This window comes from Bactrocera dorsalis, chromosome 4 (assembly GCF_023373825.1).
Source record: "Bactrocera dorsalis isolate Fly_Bdor chromosome 4, ASM2337382v1, whole genome shotgun sequence".
NCBI lineage: Eukaryota > Metazoa > Arthropoda > Insecta > Diptera > Tephritidae > Bactrocera > Bactrocera dorsalis.
The window spans coordinates 50,044,137-50,066,205 of record NC_064306.1 but is presented as its reverse complement, the minus strand read 5'-3'; the positions used below and the strand labels follow the sequence as shown (position 1 = coordinate 50,066,205).

Here is a 22,069-nt window from a genome sequence, read left to right as displayed (position 1 = left end):
GGTTTCCTTGATTCGAGATGGTCACCCATCTAATGCACAGCGCCCTTACTTGAGGTGTACAAGTGGCGTGACCCCAAAAAGTTTTGTGTTGTCGACACAGACCGATCCCCGGTTGTAGTGCCAATGAAGAAGATGATACCATATATGTTATATTGTTTCCTTTGGTTCCGCGAGGAAGCAAAGCACCACACACAAGAAGAATCTACGTTAATGCTATGAACTAAATCTAATTTCCTGCAATGTAGTGTAGACATTTCGAATTTTGGTAGTATTCTTAAACCACAAAAATTGAATCACCCTAGTTCATACATATGTATATCAGTATAAAAATTTGTTCACTTATGCACTACTTATGCACATGATTCCCCATAACATTACCAATGTTGATGGAGCTGTAAAACGCCAAGCATTTTTTCCCAGCAAGCGAAGGCAAATTGAAGGGAAGAGTCAACCATTTGAGGCAGCATTTTGCACGGCGAGATCGTTTTGATCACACTTCATAAAATTAATAGTAATTTTCATATGCTTTGTGCCACAAACTTACATAAATATGCGCACATATGGGCTAGATTTGAATGTTATACATACTATATACATTTGTATATGATATAAGTACATACTACATATATGTACCGTTTTTATTTCGTAATTTCACAAAGAATTGCAATGCTGGAAATTGTGTTTCCTGTTCAGGCATACATTTTAAATGAATTTTTCTAAAGCTTTTTGTTGTTGTTCGGTATTTATTTCATTTCATAATTTTAGTATTTCAAAAAGAAATATGCATTTGAATACAAAAACACGAAATTTCCGGCGATAAAACGTACACGGATTTTACTTCATAAAAAAAGATGAATAAAAATTTTAAGTAGATTTAATATTTTAAATTGGTTGGTGGAAAATTAAGCCCAACGCAACATGGCCAAAGCAACGCCAATTACAAGAATGGAAGAGCTAATGAAAGCGGCGCCATCACGGGCAACAGGGATTTGGGTGCTATTGGCGGAAATGAAGTTACAGCCGACACCTTCGCAGGTGAAGCAGTTCGTCTCATCCACGCAGAGTTTGTTAGCTTGAGCGGAGGAGAGACAACCGCGTTGGAAGGAATTTGTTTTGTTCTTGCCTGCAAAAAGTAAAAAATATATCAATAATTTGTTTTCTAATGCACTATGAAAGCAAATAGCTTACCGTCGTTTCTAACGTAGCATTTATCGCCCAATTTGTAAGTCGGGCATACGGTGGGTCTGGCATAGACATTGGTAGCACAGTCGCTAGTCGAATTGCCCGTGCATTGCAGACACTGCGAGCGACTTTGCGGGAAAACGAGACGATTGCAACCTTCGGCAAAAGAGCAAATCAAACACTGCAACTCATTGTGGCAAGCAACCGCCGTGGCGTTGTCCAACTCAGAAGCGCAGCCACGTATCGTGTTACCGTCTGGTTGGTGGAAAATGGAAGATTATTAAAAATTGATAACGTTTAAAAAAGTGAAAAAGTCTAGGGCAACTCACTGAGTACTCGCGTATAGCAAATGGATGTGTTCACAGCGCAAGTTTTGGCCAGATAATTTTCGGGATCTGTTGCACATTTCGGATCGGTAGCAGAGTTACACTGTACGCAGGCATCTAGAAAAGAAATTCAAGAAGAAGAAATAGATTTAATATGGTTGGCATAAATGATGTTAACTTAAGGGATTACATGGGTTTACGGGTTTTAAAAAATCGATTTTTTTACTGCCTTATTAAATTCTACAATTCATCTAGAATATTGTTCTAATTTTTCAAGTTTTACACAGATAAACTCAGATAAACTTGAAAATTTAGGACAATATTCTAGAGGTTTTGTAGAATTTAGTGTCGGAGATACAGCCATGAGAACTTGTGCGCTGTCTTTAAATGCCTTTTTCTCGAAACTGTGTTTTAGAAGTCGCTTGCAAGATTTCTCGAGAACTACTCTACCGAACTTAATGAAATTTTACACAGATCTTTGAGATACAATTCTTAAAGACTTGGATGAAGGATTTTTTGTTTTTTCGATTACAACTATTTGAAAAAAAAAGTCGCGAAATTTTAATTTTTTGTCAAAATTTCGGTCAAAAACCCAATTTTTAGTTTTTTTCCTTCGTCCATGATCTAATTTAAGGTTTTAACTAAAGCACGTATTTTTCACTTTGAATTTTAAAACCGAATAGTGAAAAAGTCCTTGCAGGCAGGATTTTTTATATTCTAACTAAGAAGTGTAGAGGTCAAACCACCACCCTTTACTAAAATGACAAAAACAATAATTGTTGTGATGGACGTGATAGAAAATTTTTGAACTAGAACACCTCAAATACCCCAACGACCTCTTAACATAAAGTCGCAAATTTTTCCTTCCGATTTGTTGAGTAGTGTTATCGGCGATTAATTTTGGAAAATATTGAATTCTCTTAGTCGTCCTCCATAAGGACCTCCGAAAAATGTGTCTGGTGGTAAAGAATATCTTTTTGTTTCAAGTTATCTCAACTCCAAGCAAACAGATACATTTTTTATTGCGTATAAAAGGATACAGGTAATGATTAAAGGGCTAGTCAACAATTTTATTTCTGATAAAATGGTGGCTTACCAATTGAATTATTTTTTTTGTCAAAAATACTTCAGAGTGGCTTAAAAATGGAAATTATTACGGAAAATCTTATTTCTTCGACTCATTACTTGACAAATATATCTACGAAGCTGAAAATTTCAAGTTGGAGAAATTTCCTCACCAACTCGAGAAAAGCGCCTTTAAAGTTTTGGAAGCCAATTATACAAAGTAAAAAATGCTTACAAATGCAAAACAAAGAATACATTTTTGAAAATAACCACTTAAAGCTCATTCCATTTGGAACCTGTTCCACGTTTACTCAATTTCATTACGTAATAGTTTCAAAGTTCATTTGTAAATATATTAATGCAATTATTTGTAAATGTTTATACGCGTATCACTCCGGAAATGACCTAATGCTAACTCAAACAAGCATTTTGCACTGTACTACTCATGTTTGGTTAAGATAAGCGCTGTTTTATCTTAGTTTACCGATTATTTCCCCGACTGAGTTTTACTAACTACCAGTGATTTTATTACTAATAAAAGTAACTAACACTACCAAGCATGTGCTTATGTCGTTAAATACTATGTTCTTTGCAGGGTAAAAAGCTTATAGGTGTGGCTATCGATTTGTCGCTTTTGATCGTTATCATATCAGGTTCGAGCAGCCATACATATTGCTTTTTAATACCATACATATTCTGAAGTTTCTCATGTGTAGCTCAGTATAAAAGTGAGCCCAAAAACTAACCTATTGAATTTAATTTATGGGTTAAAATGAACACATGTAACGAGAAATAATATCCCTTCAAGGCATGATTTTTAGCTAAATTCTTTAAGATGTCGGTGAGCATGCAAAAATTCTCAAATAAATAGCGGACATAACATACTTTTGCAATAAAAATAATATAACTTTATACCGTATAAGATACGATTTTTTGCATCGCGGATTATGGTGGAGCATGAAATTTATTTAAAAATCCACCTCGGGTTTTTATCAATTCAAAATTTGATAATTTTAAAAGGTTTGAGAAGTGAAAAAATTAGAAGATCAAAGTTCTCTTAACTAGTGTAACTATGGTAATTACGAGAGCTATATAAGACCTATGTGGCGGCTTGCCTGTCTCTCTCTGTTCTCCCTTACAGTTCATTGCTTAGATCACAGCGTCTATTTAGCCGGGAAAACGAAGTATTGTCAGGATATTTTCTTTTTAAGTAAGGATTATTAAGCACTAACGCGATTCCAGAAATCATTACATTTTCTGCTATTCGTATTTATATAAAAATTTCTGGAGTTCTTCGTAATATATTGGGCGGTCGAAAAGATTAAATCCGGGGAAGTCGAAAAGAAGTTGCAGCTGTTCAAAAATTACTGAAAATAATAAAGAAATTCGCTGTATTTTGAAATTTTTTAGATAAAAATGGGAAGAATGCCACGCAAGCCACTAATGAAATTTGTGAAGTTTATGATGCTGTATTAGTTTGTGTAGCACAACAATTGTTCGATCTCTTCCGTTTTGGAAATTTCGATTTACCCTGATGAAATAATGTCTCTAGCGGAGAAATGGTAAAAAGTGATCGACCAAAATGGTACATATTTGTTTATTAGTATAAATATAAAAAAAAAGTTGAAGTTTGATTAGAAATACGAAAAGACTTTTTCGACTACCCAATGTACTATACCTATAGATATTTTTAATTCTAAAAAAAAGTTTTCGATATCGGAAAGAATTTTTATAACGGTAATAAAACACCACTACCCTAACTGCAATTTGAACTCGCAGCCCGCTTTTGTGGAAGTAATACATTCAACGGTGGCTGAGCATGTAAAAAAAAGGCGGTCACTTAAATATGGAGCTCTGTTACTAGTTGAAAATATTTCCTCCATTTTGTTTTTTTTTCAGTAAAACCTTTTCTCGTTAATTAAACTTTGCATTATTTTCCATTCGATCGTTTGTTCTTCATTATTAAATATTCTAAGTATTTTCTGTATTAAGTATTTTTCAGTATGTTTGGGGGTAAAAAAATTGAATTTTTCAAATTTCAAATTATTTTCGGAGATCCCCCCTTAAGTCCGAAAAATACAAAAAAGTTTACCCTAAAGCCTGTTGAGGTTGGTACTTAAAAGACAATTTGTCTAATTAACTTTTTACTAAGCTGTTTGTGCGAATATAAAAAACTATTTACCTAAATGTATACATAAATACATACATGCACCTTGTATAGGAAAATGTTATTATGTTATTTGCTCTACATGGGCATTAGTGTGTGCTGCATGGTATTGAACATTGTACACATAGATTCGATATAGAAGTCATAGATAAGATTAGCTTTCTAAGTAAATACACATTTTTAAATTTGGAAGTTATGTCACTTTAGTTTGCTTACTTAGTCACTATTTTATTTGAAAATAAAAATAAATTTTCCGTATTCAAACTCAATATGTGTATAATTCATAATTCTGGTCTCCAAAATTGCAGTTTGAAAAATAATTTCACTTCACTACCATTTCTCATTGCATGTATATATGCAAATAAGTATGTATAACAACTTATGCATATATATCAACCCATAATTCATTTGCTTAATATTAACATCAATTTACCGCCATGCACATATGCCAAATAGGCCACAGCTGCTATCACCAACACGTAGTACTTCATTTTTTTGTAAATTAACTTTTAACTTAGTTTAATAATTATAATAATTCGAAATCGTAATTCCAACAAATGCTTCCTTACTCGTTAGACTAAAATCGGTAACTGAATGTCAGCAGTCGAAATAGTTATCAGCACCTGCTAATATGTAACTGTACATGTCCACTTTATCAGTTCTTTGGATGCGATAAGAAGGTAGTAAAGATAAAGATAACTTACTCATTCCATTTGTTGTGTATTTCTGTGTAAAATATACATTTTATGTATGTTGTTGTGGTGTTTCGAAAAGAGCTTCATAACTGTGTCACATACATAAACTATTTGTACTTTTTAGAAGGGTGGCAACGGCTTATCAAATAATAAGAAATAAATAAGTATGTCTGCGGTTTGAAATAATTCGACATACAGCGATAAAATTAAGTAAAATCATAGGGTTAAAGAACCCTCCCATATATTTAACTATTTAAAATTCTTATAAACTGAATGGTTCAGGGATCTATATATAACTTTTTTCGTGTGAAGTGTTATTGAAACTTGTCCAACTGAAGCCGTAATAGAAAATTTTCTCATCTTGCCGGCAATTTGTGGTCTCCATTTCAAAAGAATTGAGCCAACTTAGTGCCCAAGAATGAATCAAGCCACTTCTTGATATCCCATTCTCATGTGAACCGTATTCCAACGCAAAACGCCTTTACTGCATCAATCGGAAAAATAGTAGTCCGAATGGGAAAGATCTGACCTAAATTAGAGGTGAGGCAAAACTTCCGGTCCGCTGTATCCTTAATAGTTGTTATGACGACATAGTGGAAAAATATGACCTAGTCTAGTCCTTACTTGCTTTAATTTGATGAATTTTTGTGGGTTCTAGAAGCTCATAATGCAGCACGCCCTTCTGATCCCATCAAATACAGATCATTACCTTCAGGTCATGGATTATAGTCAGCTTTGCCTTTTATGGGCCAGATTTCACTTATGATATTTTGCGTTTAACCCTGCCTTCATAACGTTATTTTTAACCCTTTCAGTCGTAATGATACGTCTGGTAGATGTCGTTTCTTTTGGGCTTTCATTGGATACCACGAAACTTTATACTTTGATAATTTATTTGTTAAATTAAAATATGCATGCGTTGTGAAAAAAATTGTAGGAGGGAGAGCAAAATGTAAAGAGGTCGTGCGCCTCTCAGACGTACGTTATGAAAGCAGGGTTAAAAGTGTAGCAATGGCATGACATGTCAAAACGTCTTTTAAAGTATCTTGGCTTGAACTCATGTGACACTCAATTTCCTTTCACTTGAATATATCTGACTGCTTTCAAAGTCGTTGTTTGAGTGACTCCCAAAGTTATTGTGAGCTTTTCTTGTTTTGGCATCAATTTTCATCGAGTAATGGTTCCAAAAAAACCGCCCAGAACTACGTCCTCCAAAGCAAATTTTAGAACAATGAAATAATAATCGGTTAGAGAATATAGCTATAAACCCAATATATTTTTTTATTGAAAATTGGTGTCTGGCTTACTAGCTGAATTGGATCCTGTGTGGTCTGCTTAAACATCCTTTCAAATATTTACACCGCTCACCTTTATCTACTACTTGGTAGATTTGAAACTAGTCTAGTCTTATTATTCTCATTATATCATCCTGATTACAGCAGCTGCTTATGTCGGACCTCAGTAGTGCGTTGCAATTTTTACAATGGACAAAAATATGGAACAAAGAATTTGTATAAACTTCTATTTCTAACCATATTTTGTGCGCGAAATCGGTGCGAATGTTGGAAAAGGCTGGTTTACACAGGCCTACAAGTGGTACAAAGACAGTCGAGAGATCGTTGAAGACATGGCTTGTTCTGGATGACTTTCGACCTCTTCAACTGATAAAAATATTAAAAAAGTGAAGAATATTGTGCTTGAAAATCGACAGGAAAGTACAACAGAGCTCGACATCTCTCGCGAGTCCGTTCAAATGATTTTGGTTAAAATTTTGAGTATGAAACTCGTTTTTGCTCGACTCGCCCCGATAAAGCTGAATTTTTTTTCAAAAAGATTACGATTATGACCGAATTTAAAGCCAAAAACGCAATGAATACCAACGATCAACCAGTGTATTCACCAGATTTGGCTCCGTGCGATTTTTTCTTGTCCCCCAAACTACCGCTCCGTGGAATCCATTTTCAGTCGACCTAAGAGATCATTCATAAACCCACGTCACGGCACCAACAATGATGTCCTTGATTATCAAGCACCTCTTCTGCAGCATCTACTAGACGTAGGCTTTGCAAAAGATTCAGGATTTCAACTGAGTATGAGTTTAGTATTGACAGACAATTTCTATCCAAAATATTCGCCAAAAGTGTTAAGTCGATAGTCGATGTTATGAGTTTAGAACATATATATATAGATACATATACTCTGCTATTTCTCTGATGCCAACGCCATGTTTTTCAAATACTGTTCTATAACTTTTTCGATGTTATTATAATTAACATTTTTCTTTGTGCCATTCAAATATTTGTATTCGCTATAAAGTAGCCTCCCCAAAACACTTTTGGAACTGTTTCAGCAATTCCGTAGCTGTGATTCCATCGGAACACACAATATTCCAAGCAAAGTCGTTCGATTTTTGTTTCAAGGTAAAAATCGTATGACAAATCTTTCAAACAAACAGCTCCTAGCAGTCCTGGTAAATACCATAGCAAGACTGTTAAGTGTTCTTCTATTCACTTGTCTAAATATAATTAGCTGAATAAATTATACCAAATAACTTTGCCGAAGTGAAATGCCGACAACTTCACTAGAAGTTCTTGTTAATTGTAATATTTTAATTACTTGCCAATCACATTTTTCGAATAACTATTGAGTATTCGACTATTAATATAGTAATCATTTGTTTTTCATTATTTATAATTTAATTTTAAGAATTAAATAAACAATATGTTTTATTCTCCTTCTTGTTTTCAAACATTTCTTTCAATGTGATTGTACACTTGCCATTAACTTGACACTTGTTAATTTAGCATTCGTCATTGAATGCTAGGAACTTATAAAAATCGATAAACTGTGCAAATATCGCATCATCTGTGCGAAAGTAAACTTGGAAGCGTTTTATTTGTTTATCTTATCTAATGCAAATATGCAATAATGTATATACATACAAAGCAATCCATAGAATTTGAAGTAATAAAATCGGAATCTAATCTGGAATTTCTACCTGTATCGACATAGGGCGCCCTTTCGATAATTTGCGCTAATTCAAAAAGTTAAGAGGATCTTCATTACATTGCTTATAATGTTCATTGTCGCTAACCCTAAATAGTTTAATAGTAGCATAGTTCTTTCTCACAAATACTTCATGTACTGCTTTATACTCGTATTAAAACTTATTCTATGGAATACTTTAACTTAACTGATTCTAGTTTTTAAACGATTATAGTATATCTTTTGTCCAATATATTATATACAAGAAGAAAATATCAAATCTTGTACTTCTTATTCTTCTTCTAAGAGTAGACACTGCTTACGCGGTTGTAGCCGAGTTTGCAACAGCGCGCCAGTCGTTTTTCTCTTTCGTTGTTTAGCACCAATTGGAGATTCCAATTGAAGTTAGGTTCTTTTCCACCTGGTCCTTTCAACGGGGTTGAGGTTTTCCTCTTCTTCCACTGGCGGATACTGCGTCGAATATTCTCGGAGCTGGAGTGTTTTCATACATTCGGACGACATGACCTAGCCAGTTCAGCCGCTGTCTTTTAATTCACTCAACTATGTCAATGTCGTCATACTATATATCTCGTACAGCTCATCGTTCTATCGAGTGCGGTATTCGCCGTTGCCATAGCGCAAATGACCATAAATCATCCGCAGAACCTTTATGTCGAAAATTTGTAACGCCGTAGATTTCGAGACTGACGTTGTTGTTGGTGTTAATGCTAGTTTCAAGATAGGTGACATTATACTCGTATACCACTTCGAAATTATGACTGTAAACAATGACCTGGGAGCCCCAGGCGCTTCGCTTCTTTTTCCTGTCTGGAAAAAGCAGAACTAACGGCGCGGTTGTTGAGGCCAATGATATCATTATCATCGGTGCACACAAGGAGCTGTAGCTTTGCAGCTCGTATTATTTTTTCCAGTAATAGATTGAAGAAGTCACACGACAGGGAATCTCCTTGTCCTTCCTAATCCTGATGGAGCTTATGGGTTTGCTCAACGTCAGCTTACACAGCCGTATTAGCCTTGCGGGGACACCAAGTTCAGACATAGCGACAGGATTGACTCAACACATATTGGTTAATGTTTTGAGTAAAAGCGTGTCAATGCTAAACTCGTACCAAAAGATCTGAATCTTTTGCAAAAACGAAGTGGAACAGGGGTGGCAAAAAGTGTTTGACAACGTAGCTGAGAACCCAAGATTCAGTAAACGCATCATTACTGCTGACGAAACGTGGGTTTATAAGTATGACGTCGAAACAGAAAAAACATAATTCACAGAAGACATCTCAATCGAGACATATAACAAGTGTATGGAAAATGGGATTGAGCGCTATCATGATAATATTAGCTCCGGAGCTTGTTTTGAAAATGATATCAAAGATTTGTATTAATATGCGTGTAGATATTGTTTTCATTTTGTCAATCCGAGTCAAATTTGATTAGATGATATGCTTCTTCGATATTGGAAAGTGTCCTGATTTGAAATCAACATTTTCGTTATATTGGGCTTTTTGGTATGGAACGTCTCGTCGTAAAGCTAACTCGGTTGTCAATTAACTAATTAGTAATTTCCTTACCTAATTTCCTGTCCTGCAATTGAGAGATTTTGAAAGAAAGTTACTTTCGATGCGTTGTGAGTTGGATCTCCGTTATCCTTTTGCATTCTAACACTGCATCAATGAACCTGGCAAACGCTTATACAGGTGTTGGCCGACAACCCATTGCTGTGAGGCTGCCTAGAGTGGATAGGTGAAAACATTCAGACATTTTCTCTTCCATTGTACAACATTTGCAAGACTGAGGTTGAAACACGTTGACAGTCTTACCTGCGGTGAACCAGGAGACATAAACGAAACTGACATAAACCGTTTCAAAGCGCTCTGCCGATTTGTGAAGATCTTATGACAATTATATATAGGAGTTTTCAGGTACCACAACGGACCGGCTGTCCAAGTGAGGATCGGGATAATTGGGATCAACATCTTAATAGTTCAGCGTCGTTAGAATAAGATGTTAATAAGTATGCACTGCGACCTGTCGTTTATTGTGCCCTTTCTTCTTTAACAAAAATTCGCATAGGCTCAGTACTCTGGTAAATTCTAGGGTCGGGTTATGCCCCGGCGAGGCCATGTCTTCAATCCTGGGAACTTATTTCTGCGACTCATCTAGAAGCTATTACTTCGGAGGTTTCGAGTTCATGTTACAGAATGATAATTGGTAGAAGAGGTTATGCCCATATTGCATAGCTGCCTCTTGAGTCTACAGCGACCAGAGTGTACATTCACGAGAAGCCGGAATTTGTATTCTTCCAGTTTAGATTTTATTAAAATAGGTCACTCTTCTTAATTCAACTCGATATTGTTCTTGTAACCGCATAAGAAAATCTCCAGAAGCTTTCAAATGATACTTCCTAGTTGACAATCCTTAACCGGATATATATACACATACTTCCGGTCCGTTATGGCGTACCTAAGCAAAAGCGGCGCAATTTTTAACGCTTAGAGTTAACGTCGACGCGACATCCCTAAATAAAGCAGCAACTTTACCTCAAATTTTCACTTAAGTTCTAAAATTAGTATGTACAAAAGAAATGAAATGCAAAACTCATTATTTCATTAATTAGTACAATATTTTTCTAAAAAAATGCAATTTTTTTCTTTTTCTGCAGCTAACTTTACTTCTTAACGCGCTATCAAAACCAAATGTTTATTTATACAAAAATATGGACATGAGAAATTTTGACAGTATTTTCCGTTTCCGACTTTATTTAGGGGCGGCAGTTAGTCCCGTGAACTGTCTATCTTGAAGTTGCGTTTCACTTTTTACTTTTAAATCTATTTTTTCAAGTTCACTAAAACTTTTCAAACATACTGACATTTTCTGCGTTTCCGCTGAATGTGGTAAAAACTACATTGGCACCATTTTTTCACCACCTTCCACAAAGTGACACTCGCCAACAGCTGTTCTCTGTGCATTGTTTACATGGTGAGAAAACTAACAAATTTGCCGATTCAGTCTGCTGCTTCATTAGTGTTAACCAAAAAAAAATTTGCATTAAACACGAAAATAACAAAATGACATTTCTGTTATGTATCAGTGATTTGTCGAAACACCAGGAATTTAAAGAAATTGATACAAATAATAATGTGAAAACACTGCCAAGAAAATTGCTTTGGGACCGTGTAATATCCTTGCGAGCAAATAATCACATTACAAGTACTGACACAGCATGTAATGATAAAAATCAACGTATATTGAAACGCTTATATATCGAGATTGATGGCATCAATGCATTCTACCTCTTACGGGAGCTGCAGCAATTAACACAACTACGCCTACAGTTAAACACGAATCCAGCAATGCGTGGTATTGATATATTTTGGTTGCAATTAAGACCACCAACCAAAGAAGTGATTGACTACAAATGGTGAGCAAATTGTTTGCATTACAACGTTTTATTTCTCTATTAACTACATTAATGTGTGATTGGAAAACAGGAATCGTATATTGTCACACACACTGTGGGAGCATATCGAAGTGGAATATCTAATGTCCTGGTTATCTACACTTGGTGGCGGTTACTCTGCTCTTGGAGAACAGTTTAGCAAATGTGTACGTTTGCCGTAATAATTCACAATTATTTATATTCAAACATGCTCTTTATTTACTAGGCGGAGGTTGCCGGTAAAATATCTTTACGTCAATTCAATATTGGTCTAAGACTTGGCGATCCATTCCTACAAGCCAGATGCAAATTATATTATAGCATATCACTTATACAAACTGGTCAACTAAGAAAAGCTAAATATATTATACGCGAACAATACAAATTCGCCAGAAAGCAAAAGGAGTTCGATGGTCGTTTAGTAAAAATGTGTCATGGTATATGGCTACGGCTGCAATACGAATATGGATTGCGCTTAAAGAGTAAGAAAAACTTGTCGGATGCCGATTTAGTGAAAAAATGATATTTCAATAGTGTATAAAAATGTCACTGTTGCTTTAGTATTGAGTTCAGTAAAAATAATCGTATTAGGTTCATTGAATACTTGAATTCTCCTAAAGCTTATATGTAAAATTGGCAACAATAAAGTGGAAAATAATTCTTTACGTTTTATTTATGCCTTGTATACAACTTATATTTTAGTTTCAATCCCAAATGTAGAAAAGCTTGCAGGTTTAATGTTGTTCAGGTGCAGTGGATATTTCATTAATCTTCCGCAGAATAATGCGTCTGCATTTTTTTTTATAATTTTGGCGACCGGAATTACGCTGTTTCATATCCGGTTTAAGACTTTCCTTTTTTTTATGAATTTAACTAAAAGCGGTTAATTTTTAGTTTTAAATTTCCCAAATTTACTTTAGTATCTATAATGCAAAATATTTTTATTTTGATTTATATTTAATCCGTAGTTATTTATTTTGCATTGTTTGACGAATGTACACAAACTATTCAATATATATTTATGTATTAATGTATAATATATATGTATAAAAGTATTACGCATTTTCTTCAGGTGTATGTATATTAAGCTAGGGTGCCCATTGGGTCCCAGGCAGGAAGCACAATTGGTTCCATGTCGAAAACTTTAAGAATTTCGGGTGGTACGAATGACTTGTCAATCACAACTTCGAAACCGAATTCCTTAAACCATTCAGCGGTCATAACCAAATAACCCTTTTCACCACGGTCTTCACCCCACGAGTTTTCAACTCGCAATTTCTTTACTTCACCATTTTCCTAAGAGAAAACAAGACAAATTATTATATATTAAATACAGATAGGAATATCATATTAAACTCACATCTAGGGAGACTGCAGTGAATAACATGGCATGGGTCATGGCTGATTCTCCAAAAATTAGGCGATCGGCCTTTGACAAAGGCGTTTGAATATCAACATCAAAGACTAGTTTAAAGTCATGTCTGTTAAGAGAAGAAAATATAATATATGTATTAATGCGAAATGTTATATTTTTTAAAAATTTCGATACTAACACATCCAAATCCTCAATGCCCTGCTTTGATGCAAAGCGTTTACTGACTTCACAACCAAACCAAACAGCCTCACCGGCTTTTAAGCTTTCAGCTACCAGTTGCAGTAGTTTCTCAACCGGTTGATTGTTATAAAGCACTGGGCGGCCACCTACCACATTGCCAAGACAATCCACTGTGTATGTTTGGTCGTAAAAACTGGATGGGCGTGGATCATTTACTAAACATACCTATCGAATCAAATAAAATCCAATCACTGACTTTAAAATGACTAACGAACGAAGTTTAATTTACCTTATCTTCCACATTAAATACATTTTTAACATAGTTTTCGTAGAACTCCAACGGCGTCACTGGACCAATGGATTTATAAGCTTTGGATTTGTCATAATACTCCCAGGTGAAGCGTTCTGATGGAATGCCCAAACAGATACCAACTATCTTGTAGATACTAGCCATCATTTCATCAATCTTTTGAGTAACCTCTTCCGCGCTAGGATTTTTAGCCAAAAGATCACGTAAGACTTTGGCATATTCACGTAGCTAAAAGACAAAATGTCAAATTGATTCAACTGTTTCTTGCACACATTGTTTACACAATATATTCACCTTGCTCTTCAATATGGCATTCATGCGCATGCTTGCCTCACAACTGTAAGTCTCTGGAAAACATTTCTTTGGCATTAAACCATGTTTGGTTATTAAATTAACTAACATATCCCATTGGCCGCCATCTGAGGTTGGATCCTGATACAACAAGAACAAATAACAAATTAAACTCAATACAATCATAAATATAACAGTAATTACATTTAATAAAAATGAAACTAGACGGCCGTCCACCACTTCTTGGCGCTGAGCTGTCTTTACAATATTATTGAGAAAATAATTGCAACGCTCAATTTTGTCCCAATAAAATAGGTAACCCTGAGAAAATTCAAATTCATCTATATTTAAACTTTTCATAAATGGCAGGCGTATGCAATTTAGCGCAGCAAAAAGCCAACATCGGCCGGAACTCTTTTGATTGGTAATAGGTTTGCCTTCGCTTTCCACCTGAAACAGAAAATTAATTGCATTGAAAGTTACTGAGAAAATGACGAACTTGGGTTTACTTCTTACGCTTACCTTGTAAGTAAATATATGATTAGTAGTTTCGAGGGATTTGCGCGACAAGCACACATCAAATGGATCAACTCGCGAGCAGACATTCTGTGCAAGAATGTTCTTCGGTTCGCTGTAGAAGTCCTTACGCCATTTGTCCAGTTTTTGCGGTGTAATCGCATTTGGATTGCTGGTAGTGGTGTTGGTGTTGGCTGGAAATAAAGTTGCGGCAGTTGAGTATTTTGCACGAGTAATGCCCAATATTTTGTATTTGTAAGTAAATATGGTCGGTAAACGGTTTGACAGTTGTTGACGCCGTATCGTAGAGGTAAAACGTAGTGCAACTGAGACCAACCCACCCGACAAACGGCGAACGCATACAATCGCCAAGCCATGATGGCAAACACATTTTCATGCATATAGCAATGGAATATAAAAATAAACCAAAAATATATAGATGTAAAAGATTAAACGTCTGATTGGCTTTGTTTGAGTGATAAGCGTAGAAAAATTGGAAAAGAGTTAAAATTTTGGTTGTGTTTGCCATAATTTATGTACATGAAACTTGCATAGTACATTCATATGGTGTATGTATGTATGTATGCATATACAAAACATTCAGAAACATATGTTTTTTATTTGTGCAGCTCACGTTCATTTTCATTTATTATGTTTATTCTTTGTCTCTTCACTTTTTTCTTGCCAATGTGCAGTTGGAGGTCAATAAACTTCTAAAACAAGAAATTGTGGCACACATTTTTGAATTTTTAAGTCCCAAGGTCATTTCGATCATGGAGCAAAAATGTGACTACAGTTAGGACTGTGTGGTTATGACTTATTTCGATGCTTTGGTAATATATGCATGTGCATATTATGTACATATGTACGTTCATATTATGTATATATGTATGTAACTACATAATATCATTTTAGAATTAAAATCACTTAAATATTTCATTTCTTTAAAAATTCTCACACATTTACAACAGTAGGAATAAGTATGGAATACGTGTATGCTTGATATGTGGGCGTATTAGCGTTGCAATTAACATTATACATATACATATGTTATTGTTTTATTTTAATTTCATATATTGCAATTAAAGCTATACTGTAGCTAATTATTATCTATACAAGTTTATATAAAGTACACAGAGATTACAGATGGCTGATAAAACAAGTCTGTAGTAGAAAAAAGTATATACTTATGTAAGTCTTGTTGATAAATGGTTGATAAAAATAAACAATTCATACAATCTTATCTGAAACTGCACTTTGTGTATATCCGTAAAAAGAACAATTAAATATTTAATATGTATGCACACAAGGAGAAGTTAACGACTCTTTAACCAAAGAATTAAGTTAATAAGAAAGCACTTGAACTCCATATTTTATAAGGTCTCCGACATTATTCTTCTGGGTTTAACAGATAATTAAATATTATACCCTTTTCCAAATTTATATATGTAGACATATAAATTTCGTTCGAGATTTTGTCTTTTCCTGATAATTTGCATATTTTCTACTAATACACCCTTCTATCAAAACTCAGTTTTAATTTTAGTTAAAAAAATATTTAAATTAAAAACTAATAACCATTAAATAATAAATCTGTATATGCATAAGCTTGTATGCACATATGTATGCATATGCACATGGCTTAGACAAATATACTGACTGAAAAATACTTTAGTCATAAATTGTGATGAGATTTTAAAATGCTTTGTGGGATGACTTTAGCACCGCCAATTAACATTGCTCACAAAATCGTCGCTCTCTAAACAAAAACCCACGCTCGGTTAATACTAAAGAATTTCCGCAATATAGAGAATTAACTTGTGTAAATAATAAATTGCAAAATAATAATCTAACGAAGTTTTGCGTAGATTTTTAAATGAAATGTTTCTAAAATGCATAAATAAACGCCAATATATACAAACAGCGATAAACAACTCAGCAGCTGAAGGAAAATAAATAATACGGGCATATGAATGACAAATAATACAAACACAATAATGTGACTTTAACAATAAGTAAATGAATCGAAAGGTATTGCACAGACTTAATATGCAAAAATTATAGTATAGAAAATTGCAGTGTGGGGCGTTGCATACCAATCCATCAGTTGGACACAGTTTTTTATCAATAGTTCATTTTGACAACATGAAGAGGAAATAACAGATGCAATCACCTACTACGAATTAATGACCAAAGCTTAACAAAAAAGAATAAAAATATTTTACGCTGGTGGCGACGAGACCGCAACGTATTGATTGTAAATACCAGCACCAAAAATATGTTTCAATTGTCGTTTCCACCACAGCTGCCGGTAGAGATTCGACATGTGTATACTTATATATTGCCGCCGAGTGCAACCGTTACAAATGAAAACCAGTTTTTTGATTTGCACGTCAATATCAGGAAAGCACGGCAACAGACAAAAACAAAAAACTTTTATAAATACTGCGAAATCGGGCAGTAGAGTGCTCCTAAACCGTGATCGTACAGCTATAATGGAGGCAGCAAGACAAAATATAAAAACAAAAGTGAGTAAACAAGGGTTCCGAAAACACATGAACGTGTGTTGTATACATATTATGTATGTTCGTGTGTATAGTGAATGAATGTGGTTGCACCCCAGCCAGTTGGAAATGAATTTCTACATAGTGCCAGAGCAAGCGGGGGGTGTGGCGCTGTTGAACAAAGAGTCAGAGCCAGTTGGCGTCGCGAAGCTGGCTGAAATTGGCTCTTCAGTACACTACACCAACACTATCAAAACCGCTGCTGCTTTGAGGATGTCATCGTCTTGCAGTCATCTAAGCAAAGCGCTACGCAGAATGGAAAAAAATTAATAAAGCACACATACACATATGCAAGTAAAGAAAGCAATGAAATGCGGCCGCAAAATACAACGGAAGCAAAGTGAAAAAAGCAATTCACTTCGCGAAATTTCAGAGAAATTTTACTTTCAATATCCAACATTGCTACTTTCATTTTCATGGCTGTTTACAGTAAGCCAAAAAGAAAGGATATTATTATTTTTAATGTACATACATATGTGTGTATGTAAGCCTTTCTTTTCCCTTTGCTGAGGCTTACGTGTGTGTATATGATTTCATAATGTGCTAAATTAATAGCACACAAATTTACTTACACATTTTCCTTTTTTGTTGGGATATAAAACGTTTAACTTAGTAAATGAAATATGTTACAACGGTTAAGTAAATGCACTTTTAGCTTAATAATTTTCGGGCTAACACCAAAACGGGGAATACAAATAAAAAGAAATAAATCACTTTTACTTCCACGATAAGCAAGTCAACAACAAAATGAGTTGCGCGACCGAAAACGACAGAACAATCATCAAAGAAACACCAAAATATATACACTTTGACAACGGCGCCTGCGCCAGTAGTGCATGTTACAAAATTTTCCCGTGTAGAGGGAAAATAATTATAATTTTAAAGTTATTTAAAATTTTTGTGTTAATTTAAATAAGTTTTTATGTTTTATTGTACAGTTTTTATATTTAATAACCAAAATAATGATTCCATTTCAAATTCCCAGATTGTACCAAAAGACATTTTTGCTCTATTATAAATTATTTAAATAATTTGATAGTGTTTTTTCAGATATTCTTCGGATAAATGTTTTATATATCTATATTTTAATATCAAATGTTGGAGTTCAGTGGTGCTATATTGATTATTTGAGTGTTCAGGACTAAACTTACTAGAAAAAGTTTAACAGAGCGGCAACCTTTTTTTTATTTTTTTATCATAAACTGGCACCACTCAATAAATCATAAAAGCAAATGTCATTAAAAACACGAATTTGCAATTTTAAGTTTTGTCAAACGGGAGTTGTAGAAAAAAAGTAAACGTAAACAATTCGTCTGTCAAATTGATTTTCATAAAATATATAGCATCAATATCGAATATTGTTTTATATAAATTAATGTCTCGAATTTGTTAATTGTAAAGTCGTTTGCAGAGCATGTCTCTGCGTTACGTTTGTGTGGAGGTGCGCCACAACCTCCGTTGTGCTAATGTATTCCTCCAGTTTGACCACAGTCTTACTGAAACGGAATTCTTAAAAATTGTTGTAGAAAACGATGCACTGACCTTTCGAGAATACTCAACAGCGACCCGCGTGGCGCTCGGTAAATTTTTTACCGCGGAAGCACGTACTATAAGTAATTTGACTGTAGAAGAATGCAATGCTAGTTTTCGTTTAACTATAACCAATGAACCTGCCCATGGTACTGCTGATAATAAAGAAAATCAAATAGATAATAAAAGAAAAATCTATATAACTCCAAAGCCAAATATCGAAGAAGGCAGCCAGCACATAGTTTTGTGCAAGAATTGTAAATGTGAACTGAGTACTACACTACAATGCCGAAGAGTTCGAGAATTTCCCTCTGGATCTATAGACGTAAACGAATTTTTTTGTCATCATGGGCCGAAATTCGATGAAGTTTTGGTGCCACAATTAACTGACTTCTTTTATGGCTTTCAATTTGTTGTACTTAATTCGGAGTTGGCACAACAGCAGGTCAAAATGAAGGATAAACATGTTTACTGTCGGCGATGTTTGCAGTACCTGGGCGAAAATATACTCAACGATAATGCAATGAAATTATGGATGGACACATTGCTTTTAAAGTGTCAGCCTAATGATAAGGATGATACAATAATAAATGTTGTTAACGAGAAAGTCACACCAACATGCCAGCTTTTACACAAAATTATTGACGATACACTAGTTACAGATGTTGCTGGGGAACCATTGCTTCAACAGATGCACTTTTGTAAAGTTTTGCTGGAAGCCACCTTTCCGTGCCGAAAACGCAAATATCTGCTATTGCAAGTACTGGAAAAGCAATTGCAGGTGCTACGTAACACAAAACCATTGGCCCATGGCAGCCATAATAATAACAATGTGCTGCAAATGCAACTTGAGCAATGCAAAAGTTTTAAATTACTGTACAGACTGTTGGATGAAACAGAAGATGAAGGTGGAGGTGATGACAAAAGAGGAGAAAAAGATAGTGGTGAGACTAGCAGTACCAGTAGTACTAGCAGCGATAGCATGCTCCTGAAAAATTGGAAAGAGGATATGTCTATACATGTATTAAAGGTATCACCTACACTCTTTGGCACATTACTGGACGAGTTGGATGAAAATGCTTTATTGCTTCCTGAATTGTACCGCTATACGCACGACCATTTTCAACTTAGTTATATATTCTATGAAGATTAGGAAAATAAAATTAAGTTTTGACATTAAATATAAAGATATTTCGTTATGATAAACGTGCCCACATATTATGTAATTATAGCGGCCGGTTTAAATATCTTATGTGTCAATATATGTATATACTTGTTTATTTATGTTCAAGAACTTGCAATACGCTTACTTGGCTAAGATTGTAATTAACATTTAACTAGTATGATTTGTCTTTAAAATCTTAACACAATCAGGAGGGTATAATTTTATTTGCAACAATTTAAGAGACTTGATAAGTTTTACTCTCTAACATTAATTATTCATAATTTCCCCGATATATTCTAAGGCAATGATATTTTGTTCGTGCCAGAGCTAAAACGAAAACTAATAGATTTCTAATAAAAAAAATGTAAGGCTCGGAAATTTTACAGTAAAACAAAAAAATAATGTTTGTTTATAAACTAAAATGCTCACGTTGACAATCATGCTGTTTCGGCGTATTCGGAGGATCACCACCGCCTCCAGTTTGCATGATTTTTGTTTTTGTGGTGTGCTCTTTTATAACAATAGTTGGGAATATACTCGATTCCTTCAAGCGATTACAGAAAAACGCAAATAAACGAAATCTTCTGTGCGCGAATATGTTTGCAAAATTTTAAGAGAAAATTGTAAACAAAGAAAATTAAATGAAAATGCTGTCGTTAATTGTTTGTTGTATATGCCGTCAAGCTTTTAAATTTTTTTAAATTTCAATTCTTTTTCAATCTTTAGCTATCATTATAATTCAATCATTCAAAGTGTTTAGGTTTCTTTTGTTTTAAGTACTTTGGTGTCCTATTTGAGTTAACTATATTTAATTACAGGGGATTTTAGGTTTTTTCTATTGATATTAATGGATATCTTATACAATTATTATTACTTTACTTTTGCTTTAGAAGCCTTTAATTAACTAGTCAATTATTTTCATCACTTTGTTGTTATTGCTTATGCAGACAAAACAATATTTAACCAAAGGTTATTTACTTCTTATTTTTTCTGCCATAAATGCTATTTATCTTCTTTTGCCACCGATATTTTGAATATTTTTTGGGGTATATACACAAATTAATAATACAGATATTTGAATATTCTTAAATTAGTTTCTTCGCAACTCCCTCTAAGCTTAAAACAAGGACAACTATTCTGTCATATGTATCATAATCTTTTCTATACTATTAGTTTGCGTCCTTATTAGCTCATTCAACACTTTACTTTGCCATACGGCTCATTTGTTTTGTTTGTTCCGACATTGAAATTTCCGCATTATCGGCCTTGTTAATTAACGAGTCTAATTTGTCTAAGTGTGAAGTCATTTTTTTCTGTATATCCATTTTCGCTGCCCTAATTTTCTCCGTTGGTATAATAGGTTTTGTTTCACCTTCAAATTCCTGATCACGCACATTATCAAGATCCTGTGTACTATTTGTATCGGAGTCGTGCTTCTCATCATTATGTTGACCACTAATGCTGCCTCCCGTTGCGGTGGTATTACGTCGACTAGCAGTGGCGGAGGTGGATGGTGTACCATCTGGCAAATCTACTGAGCCTCTTGCAAATATATTTGATAGACTACCACAAGCTGTTTGCTTGAAACGATTTAATTTCTGTTGTGTCGATGATAATATTGTGTTCAGCTCATCCAAACGCCCACCTACATTACGCATTTGGTCTTCCTGCTGCTCTAGAAGCTAAAAATAAAATTTCCTTGCATATACTAAATTGCTTACTAAATGCATGTATGTATGTATGTGTGTGTGGGTAAATTGCAGCTCATTACCGCAGCCTCGGCGGCTTCTAATTCCTCTTGTTCACGTTTCAAGCGCTCGGCACGCGCCTTCTCGAATTCCTCCTCATTAGGCTTTTCTATGCCTAACAATTCTGCTCTCATACACTCGTATTCGTAGGTGCCTTCAGCCATTCCGAAATTACAGTTTAGTTTTGATTTAATTTGAGTTAAGCGTAAATAAATTCACGTTGCGTGATGTCGTTTAATGTTCAAGTGACAACCTTTATTTTGAGCAATTGGATCGATTTTTTTGTCGCCACATGCCTCATACACCCGTAGTGGTCAAGGAAAATAGTGTGTGTAGAAAGTGAAAGTGTTGACGGTGTTACAAATGTCAGTTAAATAGTAATAGATGTAGGCAGGTCAACGCATGCGCTAATTTCGTCGTTCAAATTTAAGGTTGAATGCTTAATAATAACAAATTATAGTTTACATTTTTACTTTGCTGTGAAAATAACTCCGTTTTATAAAAATTAATTAA

The 22,069-nt window shown here is 34.5% G+C and overlaps 6 protein-coding genes across 7 annotated transcripts in view; 3 read left to right on the top strand and 3 right to left on the bottom strand.

Moving 5' to 3' along the window:
• LOC105222775 (uncharacterized) overlaps positions 1-22,069 on the top strand; it is a 112,649-nt gene that overhangs the window by 87,833 nt on the left and 2,747 nt on the right. The gene's annotated exons all lie outside the window — the stretch shown is intronic.
• Positions 724-5,337, bottom strand: LOC105222786 (uncharacterized). Its single transcript, XM_049454116.1, has 4 exons — positions 5,174-5,337; positions 1,512-1,625; positions 1,189-1,437; positions 724-1,123 (listed from the first exon to the last, which is right to left on the bottom strand). Exons 1-4 carry the CDS (start codon positions 5,229-5,231, stop codon positions 903-905), a joined length of 642 nt encoding a protein of 213 aa, XP_049310073.1. The 5' UTR covers positions 5,232-5,337; the 3' UTR covers positions 724-902.
• Positions 11,403-12,571, top strand: LOC105222785 (uncharacterized protein F58A4.6). The gene is made up of 3 exons (XM_011200258.4): positions 11,403-11,859; positions 11,930-12,044; positions 12,104-12,571. Exons 1-3 carry the CDS (start codon positions 11,507-11,509, stop codon positions 12,398-12,400), a joined length of 765 nt encoding a protein of 254 aa, XP_011198560.2. The 5' UTR covers positions 11,403-11,506; the 3' UTR covers positions 12,401-12,571.
• LOC105222783 (bleomycin hydrolase) lies at positions 12,816-17,942 on the bottom strand. 2 transcript variants are annotated; one of them, XM_011200257.4, is made up of 8 exons: positions 17,686-17,942; positions 14,556-14,743; positions 14,238-14,483; positions 14,037-14,174; positions 13,722-13,970; positions 13,431-13,657; positions 13,238-13,358; positions 12,816-13,173 (listed from the first exon to the last, which is right to left on the bottom strand). In XM_011200257.4, the coding sequence occupies exons 1-8, from the start codon at positions 17,687-17,689 to the stop codon at positions 12,961-12,963; spliced, it is 1,386 nt and encodes a 461-aa protein (XP_011198559.1). In that variant the 5' UTR covers positions 17,690-17,942; the 3' UTR covers positions 12,816-12,960. The 2 variants fall into 2 exon arrangements, with proteins under 2 accessions (XP_011198559.1, XP_011198558.1); XM_011200256.3 differs by having other exon boundaries at positions 14,556-14,875; positions 17,686-17,902.
• On the top strand, positions 18,330-20,210 carry LOC105222782 (uncharacterized). The gene has a single exon (XM_011200255.4). The coding sequence runs from the start codon at positions 18,528-18,530 to the stop codon at positions 19,794-19,796; it is 1,269 nt and encodes a 422-aa protein (XP_011198557.2). The 5' UTR covers positions 18,330-18,527; the 3' UTR covers positions 19,797-20,210.
• On the bottom strand, positions 19,889-21,871 carry LOC105222781 (uncharacterized). Its single transcript, XM_011200254.4, has 2 exons — positions 21,580-21,871; positions 19,889-21,490 (listed from the first exon to the last, which is right to left on the bottom strand). Exons 1-2 carry the CDS (start codon positions 21,718-21,720, stop codon positions 21,011-21,013), a joined length of 621 nt encoding a protein of 206 aa, XP_011198556.2. The 5' UTR covers positions 21,721-21,871; the 3' UTR covers positions 19,889-21,010.

Coding starts and splice junctions, on each gene's coding strand:
- LOC105222786 (XM_049454116.1), bottom strand. CDS start 5,231: ATGAAGTACTACGTGTTGGTGATAGCAGCTGTGGCCTATTTGGCATAT. Junction 1,438..1,511: donor TTGCTATACGCGAGTACTCA/GTGAGTTGCCCT, acceptor TCCACCAACCAG/ACGGTAACACGATACGTGGC. Junction 1,124..1,188: donor ATGCTACGTTAGAAACGACG/GTAAGCTATTTG, acceptor TACTTTTTGCAG/GCAAGAACAAAACAAATTCC.
- LOC105222785 (XM_011200258.4), top strand. CDS start 11,507: ATGACATTTCTGTTATGTATCAGTGATTTGTCGAAACACCAGGAATTT. Junction 11,860..11,929: donor GAAGTGATTGACTACAAATG/GTGAGCAAATTG, acceptor ATTGGAAAACAG/GAATCGTATATTGTCACACA. Junction 12,045..12,103: donor GAGAACAGTTTAGCAAATGT/GTACGTTTGCCG, acceptor TTTATTTACTAG/GCGGAGGTTGCCGGTAAAAT.
- LOC105222783 (XM_011200256.3), bottom strand. Junction 13,359..13,430: donor GGCATTGAGGATTTGGATGT/GTTAGTATCGAA, acceptor TTCTCTTAACAG/ACATGACTTTAAACTAGTCT. Junction 13,174..13,237: donor TCACTGCAGTCTCCCTAGAT/GTGAGTTTAATA, acceptor GTTTTCTCTTAG/GAAAATGGTGAAGTAAAGAA.
- LOC105222782 (XM_011200255.4), top strand. CDS start 18,528: ATGTCTCTGCGTTACGTTTGTGTGGAGGTGCGCCACAACCTCCGTTGT.
- LOC105222781 (XM_011200254.4), bottom strand. CDS start 21,720: ATGGCTGAAGGCACCTACGAATACGAGTGTATGAGAGCAGAATTGTTA. Junction 21,491..21,579: donor TAGAAGCCGCCGAGGCTGCG/GTAATGAGCTGC, acceptor TTTTATTTTTAG/CTTCTAGAGCAGCAGGAAGA.